This window comes from Anopheles darlingi, chromosome X, assembly GCF_943734745.1.
Source record: "Anopheles darlingi chromosome X, idAnoDarlMG_H_01, whole genome shotgun sequence".
NCBI classification, from domain to species: Eukaryota; Metazoa; Arthropoda; class Insecta; order Diptera; family Culicidae; genus Anopheles; species Anopheles darlingi.
The window spans coordinates 6,608,004-6,618,003 of record NC_064873.1 but is presented as its reverse complement, the minus strand read 5'-3'; the positions used below and the strand labels follow the sequence as shown (position 1 = coordinate 6,618,003).

General features: G+C 51.7%; 1 protein-coding gene across 5 annotated transcripts in view; it reads left to right on the top strand.

The window, feature by feature from the left end:
- LOC125959089 (uncharacterized) overlaps window positions 1–10,000 on the top strand; it is a 153,859-nt gene that overhangs the window by 54,133 nt on the left and 89,726 nt on the right. For 4 of the 5 annotated variants that reach the window (XM_049691885.1, XM_049691877.1, XM_049691893.1 and 1 more), the window contains exon 4: window positions 5,466–5,516. The exons of the other annotated variant lie outside the window; for it this stretch is intronic. In XM_049691885.1, the coding sequence (XP_049547842.1) occupies window positions 5,466–5,516 (51 nt within the window). The remainder of the gene's footprint in view (window positions 1–5,465; window positions 5,517–10,000) is intronic. 5 annotated transcript variants of the gene reach the window in all.

The following is a 10,000-nucleotide window of genomic DNA, read 5'->3' as shown; positions in this document are numbered from 1 at the left end:
GCCCCCCCCATGCACACCTGGCACACCCTGGCGTTCCACCTCTGGCCTGGATAAAAAAAAACGAAACGAAACCAGCGGGATTGGGGCGCGGGTGAAACTTTGCCACTCGCCAGTAGCTGTAGCCGTCCATTTTGTTGGGGGTCTGGTGGGTTTGCTGCAGCTCATCTGGTACATCTGGGCCAACCAGCCAACCCCCAGGGTCTGAAACGAATGTACGACGATGAGCGCTCACAATTTTGGGGACAGGTGGGGGGACCATACCGAACATTCGAGCACAATGCGCTCCGCATTCATCGGTAACCCCTCTCCCCCTCTTACACATACACACACACACACACACACCGTTTAACCATCCCTGGGCATCCCTGGGTGCTGTTCAGTGTCTGATAAATAACACAATTCATCCTCCAGCCCCGGGGCTAACGAATGGGCTACGGAAAGCTTCTGTAACAAAGCGAGCGATTTCTTTCACATATGTACCCGTGTGTGTGTGTGTGTGTGTGTGTGTTGGGTGTGGTGGAAAGCGAAGCGAGCGTCGGTAGCGAGCGAGTTTTGAATATTTCAAGGAAGAATTAATTGGCACAAATCGAGTGACATATGCAAATGCCGGCTGCCGCCGGTGACAGGACAGGAACTGGGTAAAAACTCATCGGTCGACCATCGGTCGGGGCAAACCCCGTGGAAAACCCGGTTTCCCCGGTCACTTGTTCACCGGAACCCTGTCCGGTGGCTGTGAGGCTGTGGCTGTGCTATGGTAAATTTTGCAACTACTGGAGGGCCAAAATCAGCAACGACCCATCCCTTTCTTGCATTTTATTCTCTCTCCCGTTCCCTCTCTCTCTCTCTCTCTCTTTTGATTGGAAAGCAACCCCCATTACTCGCTACCTGAATGACCAAAAAAGCGAGGAAAGGAAATGTTTGTTGGTTTGTTGGCCCCCGGGGGTGTCCCGGGCTTTCTAGCGGTAGCCCCCGAGTTTAACCGAGCAGTTAATTTCCTCGCCACACACACACACACACACACACGCACACATAGAACACAACACAATTGTTCTACTACTAAAAATATGCTGTTGAATGTACCTGCTGCATGTCTGTGTGTGTGTGTGTGTCTGTGTGTGTATGCGCGCCGGTTTTTTACACCGCCAATGCCCACCGCAAGGTCCAGTGCAAGGAGTTGCGCCCATGTGTAAGTGCGCCATACATATTTGCACGAACGGCCCTCTGCACTGCACTGCAACACCTCACCATTCATTCTCGGCATCGGGTACCCTAATTATCTTTCGCTTCGCTGTGTACACACACACATTACGCTGCCTGCCGTGGCATCATACTCATGTGTGTGTGTGTGTGTGTGTGTGTGTGTGTGTGTGTGTGTGAGCGCGCCCGGATTTAGCAAACATTAGCTGCAAATAATGAACTCAAAAGCTCCATACTGCTCCAAGCACAAGGGTGGGAGGGTGGGGGTGAAAGGGGTGAAAGAGGGAAAAGGGGGTATTGTGGCAACCAATCAGGCTGCAAGAGGGTACGCGCACCTAATGGGTACTTGATGCCTTGATCTCGACGCGTGGAGTATCTTTCCGTCCCGTCCCCGTCCGCAGTCGGCGATAGGAAATGTGGAATAATTATGTTAATCACCGTTTCCCGAGGGAGGTGGACGTTGGAAGGGGGTGCTGTTGGCGCGGGGTGTTATTTGAATACATTACAAAGAGCAAAAAACCGCCCACACCCGCCCCGGGGCCCTGCCGCAGCCTTCAATCAACCAAACCGAACAGGCAGGAACCGAACCGCTCCTCCTCTCGAGACACATTCTGTGGAGAGGGGTTTTATTTATTTTTTTCCACCCTTTCATTTCGAATTGCTTTGTGTGTTTGACAAAGAGGAACAAAGAAGGTTTGTAATTTCTCGCTCTCTCTTTTTCTCTCATACACACACAGACACAGACACACACACACGCGCGCGCGCTTAGTGTTTGCTAATGTAAAGCGATAGTCCGGATCATGGAGAGCTCGGTGGACGTGCAGCCATTTTCCCACCAACAGGCACGCACACACACACACACACACACACACATGAGCAAGAGTTAAAACCACCCCCGAACCCATGGTAGATGATGATAGCTAGAGCTTCTGCTGCTGGTGCTGCTTATGCAAATTTCGCGAACGCAAATCTGCTTTCGGTGTTTATCGCGTCACTTTCGCGCTAATCGCTCGAAATCAATCAAAATCCACCCTCACCCCCACCCTCAATCCTACCGCGATGGAGCACGAGCGACGATTTTAGCAGATTGAGTGGCTCATATTTTTCCCTGTCACACACACGCACACACACACACACGCACATAGGCCATTGGAGCCAGAATCACGCATGAGCTTAATGTAGCGCATTAATGTTTCCGATAAATCAATTATGATGCTGCCCGTCATCTGCCTCAGCGTGTGTCTGTGTGTGTCTGTATGTGTGTGTTGTGTATTGCAAATGTCAAATGTAGGTTTCCGCTTCAGCACGCTTAAGAGATGCGGCCATCGACCGCTGCTGCTTCGGTTGGATCGCTTGTCCGCTTTTACTTAAGACCCTGCTCCACCACCCACTAGGGTGCTGCCTGCTGCTTTCGCCTCTCGTAAGACAAGCATCCCTTACGTTCTGGGTGGCCTTGCCATGCAGGACATAAGCGAAACCCAGCGCCAGCTACTGGATACCAAGGGCCTCGATGTCATTAATGTCATTTTCAACCCCCACCCCTACGCTACGGGGATGAAGTTCTGGAATGCCCGTTTACCAATATGTACTGTACTGTTGTGTGTGTGTGTGTGTGTGTGTCTGTGTCAGGAACGAAGCAAGGATAAGGTCCCTGCACGTTCCCGCTACGCGCCGAGAACGAGTAAATGCATCCTGACAGCAGCGCACCCCGCAACCCCGCATGGGTTGGGGTGATTGTCATCCACTTCATGCCAGCCTGCCCGCACGCAACTCCAGGATGAGGATTTGGGGGCGCGCTGTGTCGAGAATGAGGACATCACGGACGAACATGACGGGGAACATGTGTCCCGGATCCCTCTCGTCCGGCTCTCTGGTTGGCTTCCAGAAGTCCGGGGATTACAAGGACCACCACCACCACCACTGCCACTGCGGGTTCCCACATCATGGCCGTTCCCGTCAAGACCAAAGGCCTTGCTCTCAGGCTCAACTCGGGACCTGCCAACCCTATCCCCCACCACGACCACGTCAACCCCCCGTCAAAAGCAACCCCTTAGGGCATGCCTTCCACGCCCCCTCCCCCTCCCTTGCGGTGCATTGCAACGCGAACGCATTTTTAGATGAACACTCTGCACTGCTCCTGCTTGGCTGTGGTGATTTATGCTATGTGTGTGTGTGAGTGTGTGTGTGTGGTGATGAATAGTGTCTGGTGAGTCTGCTGCTGCTGCTGCTGCTAACGACATGACGTATACACACGGTGACACCGTCGAGGGGACTACTGACTATTACTACTACTACTACTACTACTACCACTACCCCCGGTCTGTTGATTAATTACCAAAAACACCTGTATCATCCGCCACCATCACCACTCTACCACTACTCTAGCATCCTCTAGCGACGAACGCAAGTCAGACCATCATCATCATCGTCATCGTTATCGCGAACTGCAAGCAACAAACACCCTGTTTTGGCACGCCAGAAGCTCCTGCCCTCCCTTTTCTTCTTTTTCTTCTTCTTCTTCTTTTTCTTTCTCTGCTACTCTTGTTTTTGAAAATTGTCAACCATTTGCCCCGCTTTTGCGAGAGCGCGTGCAACCCTTTTGCAACCCCTCCACAACCCCAACCCACCCAACACCCCTTTCCCGGTCCGTAACCCTTGAAACTCCTTCAGGTCCTGTGTTCGCCCCCGAAATCGCAGCCATTTAAAGATGGTGTAGACGGATGGGATAATGGGTGCGCATAGGAACGGGTGGGGGGTGGGGGGTTTGCGTGTTAACGCGAGTGCCTTCCCCACACCTCCACACTCCCCTCCTTGGCACACTTTTCTCCTTCTCACCGTGCTTTCTCGTGCGCCGCCTGAGGTCTGATTCAAATGGCATCCGTACCGTGAACTCACCGGGCTCCATTCCACCTCTACCACACCTAAACTCTCTCCAAAACTCCTGCTCTCTTCTTGTCGTCCGCGTCGCTACCGGCCCCCTCCCTCCACCGTTTGCAATTTAATATTTTAATTATAAGCTGCATTATGAGTCGCTCCGAGCGCAACGTGCACACGAGGGCGAGCCACTCCATGAAGAGAGAGAGAGACAGAGAGAGAAAGCGAGAGAGAGTAAAGTTACCCTTTTCCCCGGTGGTGGAAAAGTTTTTTGCCCTCGGAACGGCTCCCTTTGCTCCCAACCAGATGCAGATGAAACCGACGATGACGCGGACAAGGGTGGACGAAGGGTGGGTGAGCGAGAGGGGGCACTAAATGACTGTTGAGGCGCAAGTGAAGCAGCCAGTGCAGAGTGCAGAGTGCAGTGAACAAGTTTCGCTGCTGCTGCTGCTGCTGCTGCTGCCGTTGCCGTCGATATGGAGATGGATCTCATTTCAATTTGCGGCGATGGTAGCGATCTTGTTCCGGATGTTGCTTCCTCCGCTCCGTTCCGCTCGGCTCTCTCACTCTCTCTCTCTCTCTCTCTCTCTCTCTCTTTCTCTCTCTCTCTCTCTCTTTCTCTGGGTGGCTTTTGCTTCTTTGCTTCTTTCCCGGTTCCTGTCGGCAGTTTTTGCCGTAGAGTGTGTTTTCTGTGTGTTCTGTTCTGTGCCTACTCCAAGGGGTTTTATTTCCCAACTTTCACAGTCGTGCGCGCTCCGCTTTCAGTCAGAAAGACCCAATCAATGGTGTCCTCCGGGCCCGACACCGGGGCCGGTATTTGGTGGCCACTCTTGAGCCCTTTGCCTGCCGCAAGCCTTCTCTCGACGTCCGTCCGTCCACGCAGCGCTTGCGGGCGAGAAACCAGCGTACCAGGCACCTTTCTTCGAGGGCCAGTCAGTGGCGGCGGCTGGATCGAAAGCCCAGCCCCAGTACGCAGGGGCCGGAACGGGCAGGGGCTTTAATTAGGAAATTTTATAATTAAAACATGTCCCTCGGTCACTTCCGTCGGTGTTTTTTTTCTGCTCTCACTAGCTCTTAACTTACTTAGTTACCGTCCCGGGGTTCGGTTCGCAGCTTGCGCCGCTGTCGAGTGTCACATTTACCTCCTTACACGCGTACATACACACACACACATAAGCGCACACGCACAAAGAGGCACAAACAGCAAACATGGGGCAGGGGCTGTCAATTCTTCGGGTAACAACCTCGCGTGAAAGCAGCTTCAGCGTCTGCGAAGCTGCGGCTGCAACGCCCAACAGCCGCTGTAACGTTGCTGGAATCACAGCCTGAAAATCAACACGCACACTAATTCGTTCTTTCCCCGCGCGCACGGGGAACTCCACTTCTCATTGCAGAGGCTGATTACACGCTAGATGATTCGTTTTGGAACGAAGAAAGCCCAGTCGGTAAGTAGCACCAATCCATCCAGTAGACGATCCATCGTTTGTCCGGTCCGGTTTGTGTGTGTGTGTGTGTGTGTGTGTGTGTGTATCGCTTAAGGCCGCCTAAATGCACGGCGCTCACGCCTCACCACTCATGCCCATATTGGTAGCACTGCATTTCTCAGTGCGCGACCATCGATCAGTAAAAAATACTCGTGAAATCTCGTGTGTGTGTGTTAAATCAAATCCATTTTCTAACACAAACAGCTCGTCGGCGTTTCGTTGCTCACTCACTCGTTGCTAAAACTGCGTTGCTGTTCTTCCTTTCTGGTCTTTTGTTTTGAGTTATTATCAATGATTACTTCTTTCATTAAGGGGGGGCTTCGGTATTTTATTTGATTTCTTCGCATTTACTTTTTATATTTTTTCATGATTGCTTAACCTTTCAAGAGTATTGCGTGAAATTTTTGGGCTCAATCCAAGCAAAACTGACAAAGATATTGATTTTTGAAGGCTCAAGGCTTCTCGCTAATTTGAATCGCATTTCCCAAAACCAACGATTTCAAAGTCGGTGCCCATCGTAGCATGAAAACTACTGGACCGATCGATTTGAAATTTTGAACACATAATCTGTACACTATTTGCCAGGTATCCCCGTCAAGTTTTTATAAAAATTGTTGATACTTTTTTTTGAATATTTTTTTTAATTTAGTAAAGTGTCGCTTTTTGAGGCAATATCGATAAAAGCATCACTTTTTCAACTTCAAAAATCTGCCAAAAATTGAAAAATGGGAAATTAAAAAAAAAAACTCGACGGGGCTACCTGGATAAACTTATAATCTAACAAAAGAATATGCATTTGAATATTTCCGATGTCCCAACACGTGGCTACGATGGGCACCGCAAAAAGTACATTTTTGCAAACTTGTCTTTCTAGATTGGATGCCATGAACGTAGTTATGGACAAATCTTCCCCAAAATAGATCCAAATATTCTTGAAAAGTTTTTGCTTAATATGAGATTATTTTGAAAAATTAAAGTTGACTAGTATCTTTACTAAAAATCGTGAAAAATAAGCCTGTTTTTGATCCGAAATAACCAAAGCCCCCCCTTAAGTCAGCAAAAAAAAAACCAAACAGCAAACAAAAATATATCACATTCATCATGTGATAATATTGGTAGCAAAATTCTTTTTACTCGGCCACCGTACTTTGCCCTCTCTTCTGCTGACTGTCAGCCGAACAACGCTGCAACGAGCTGCTCTTTTGTGTGTTTGTGTATGTCCAGCGAATAGAAGACAGCAGCAGCAGCAGAAGACGCTCCTTCCAAGAACCAAACCGACCTCGATGCCTCGTCATCTAACGGTCACGATTCCAATCTTCGAGCAAAGATGCAAGACTCGAACCATTCGACCACCATCCCCCTCCAACCCCCCCACCCCGGGCGGAAACGCCATGCCATGCGGCTCTGGAAGTCGTTTTATGATGCCGATAAAAGTAATAGAGAGAGCGAGCGAGCGAGCGAGCCTGCGTCCGACGTTGGGCGCGCCAGCACTTCTGTAACGAAATTTTAAAGCACCTCCCACCCCCTACTGCCCATCCCTCGTCCCCCTGATGGGTGATGGTGGACAGCAGGACAGCCGGAACAATGGTCAATAATAATGAAACGGCTCCATTACGTGTCCGGAGACTATATCATTTCGCACAAGGAAACCCCCGGTGCCATTATGACCGAACACATGCACACACACGCGCGCGCGCGCACACACTGGCCTGGTTGTGTATGTGGTACCGTGGACACCGCTTTATCACCGGATAACGACGACAACGACGACAACGACGACGACGATGATGATGATGACGAGGAGCAGCAGAGCTGGGATCGACTACCAGTCAGAGCTCTTAACACAAACGTGGGCCACGCGTCACATTCTAATGGTCGTAATGATAATGGCCTTTAATTATTGACCATTGAACCGCCGCCCCCCCGGTACAATCGTTGCCTTTTTCCGGTACCTATCCGGTCTGTTCGCGGATAGCTCCTCGCTGGATGACACAATCTGGTTGTCCCCGGGGCGAGGCTGATACTCATCATCCCCCTCCCCCCTCTCCCCCAAATGTGGTGGGTTGGGGACGGTTGTTGGGATGAAGGGGGGGCATAAATGGGGCATCGTTTTTCATCCGTGTTCACGGTGTGCGGATCTCGAGTTCATCGACATCACTCTCGGATCGGATCACCGTCAAGGGATGGAGGGAGGGAGGATGGGGGTGGATGATGACCCGTTGTGAGGCCAGCGAAAACCGAGATAACTGCTGTTCACCCCCACCCATGCTCTAATGGTCAGCGAAGGAAAGAATCAATTCAATTAAAAGTCAGTCACTTGCATGGGGGGTTGGCCCTCCCCTAACCTTCCCTTGCAATTCATGCAGATCTGCATCTCTCCCTCTCTGTAGCGCTGCGGCGCCGCCTCTAATCTCGGTGCTCGCTCGCGTGACTGATTAGCACGGCGATGGCGATGCACGGATCATGAGGATGATGATGATGATCGCGTTTCAAGTGCTTCGCTTTGGGGCGCACCCCCACCCCTTCCAAACGCAAACCACGCTATCTGCCACCCTCCCTGTACCATTCCTGTGTACCTGCAGGGGCCCAAACCTTCCCAAGGCTTCGCCATTGCATTGGAACCGATCGCTCGCTACAGCGGGGATGGTTCGGGAATCCAGAAACCACCCCCTCCCCCCTCCCCAACCCCGCCCTGGGTGCACGGCGCTGGTGACAAAGTGGGGTGGGTGCAGCCGCCTTTCAAATTATTTAAATTCGAAATTAAAATTTAATTTCCGCTTGCCATTTATTTTCATTAAGTTTATTGCTAATTTAATTACCTGCGGATAATGTTCCCGGGGGAGGGGGGGGGGGGGCGCGGCGGCGGTGGTTTTCATCATTCGAGTGCAACGCCCGCCTCCCGTTCTTGCCTCGCCTTGCCTCCGGAAAACCACCACCTCCATCTACCCCCCATTGCTGGAGGGCTAATGATGGCCGCGGCCACAGCAATGCCGCAGCGGCCCTTCTCTCCGAGTGGTAGAAGCAGTAGCAGGTACTTTGCTACTGCTACTGCTGCTGCTGCTACTAGTTTGGTCACGCACGACGACGACCGCTGGCTGGCTGGCTCGTTGTGAGCTCTCGCGAAGGGCCGACATGCTAATGGGGTGCGAGTGGTTGCTGCGTTGCTGCTTCGTTGTCGTTGTCGTCGTCGTCGTCGTTGTTGTCGTCATTTGGGGAAAGCATCTCCTCTCCTGTGCCCTGAAAGACCAGCTCAGGTGAAAGTTGTTTAAGCCGCCCGGCTGTGAGCAGCACAAGATAGTGCTTTGTGTTTGTGTGTGTCTGCGTTTGTGTATTCTGTGTTATTAACATAAAGCGGAATGTGCCGTGTGCGCTAATCCCAGACTCCCCGAACGCAGCCGGACGTGCTGCAGCAACGTTCGAAAGCTCCCGCGAGCTTCGACTTGGCTAATCAACGCGGCTCAGTGCGCGGCTACTACTACTACTACCAGTACTACTACTACTACTACTACTGGAGGGGCCATTTTTATGGCAAATTTATAGCGCACCCTTTAGTGGCTGCGAGCGAGCACGGCTTCAGACGTACTTGAGAGCGTCACCGAGCCTGCGATGGCGAAGATCGGCGACTGTGGAAGGGTGCTGCCTGGGGCAGAATTTAATTAGTTGGTGCGCGTAGTAGGCGTAGCGATACTAGAAAGTCGGCCCAGTGGATGAAGATCCGCTTCATCGGACTTCGGCGAGCAGAGGGGCATTAGCTGCAGCAAATTGAGCAGCACACACACACACGCACACGCACACAGGCACACGCACACGCCTACAGAGACCCCTTAGGAGGCAATAACTCCCCCCACACTAAGCTCTGTACTGCTTATTGTACTTTGACCCCCGGTTTTTGGAGGGAAGGTCTCGGTACGTGTATGCGGGGTGAGCTTTCAATTACAGTCCCAAGTTCCGGGTTTCCGGTACCCTCCCCAGGAACACACACACACAACACACACCCCCAAGACGTACTCCTCGGGGGCACACCCCGAGTTGTTGTTGTTGGGGTGTTTTAGAAGGAAGTGGAAGCGGAGGCCAAGATTGCAAAATTGAAAACCACCACACACACACACCCCTTTACTCATCCCAGGGGAGGGGAAGGGGTGTTGCACAGTGATTGATGAGGCCGATCAGCACCTCGCACACACACACACACAGACAGACAGACAAGGGTGCGTACGAAACCTGTCGCTGTGTTGTCTGCTTGATCAAGGGATGGGGTGGGGGAAGGAGGGGGTTGAGGGTTAAGACGATCCCAAAAAACCCAGCAAAAGGGAACGAGAGTCAGCTATAGGAGGAGGAGGAGGAGGAGGAGGAGGAGGAGGAGGAGGAGGAGGATGAAGAGGAGGAGGAGAAGGGTTTCATAACGATTGTTTTGTGGTGACTCATAAAGCGGATCACCGGTTTTG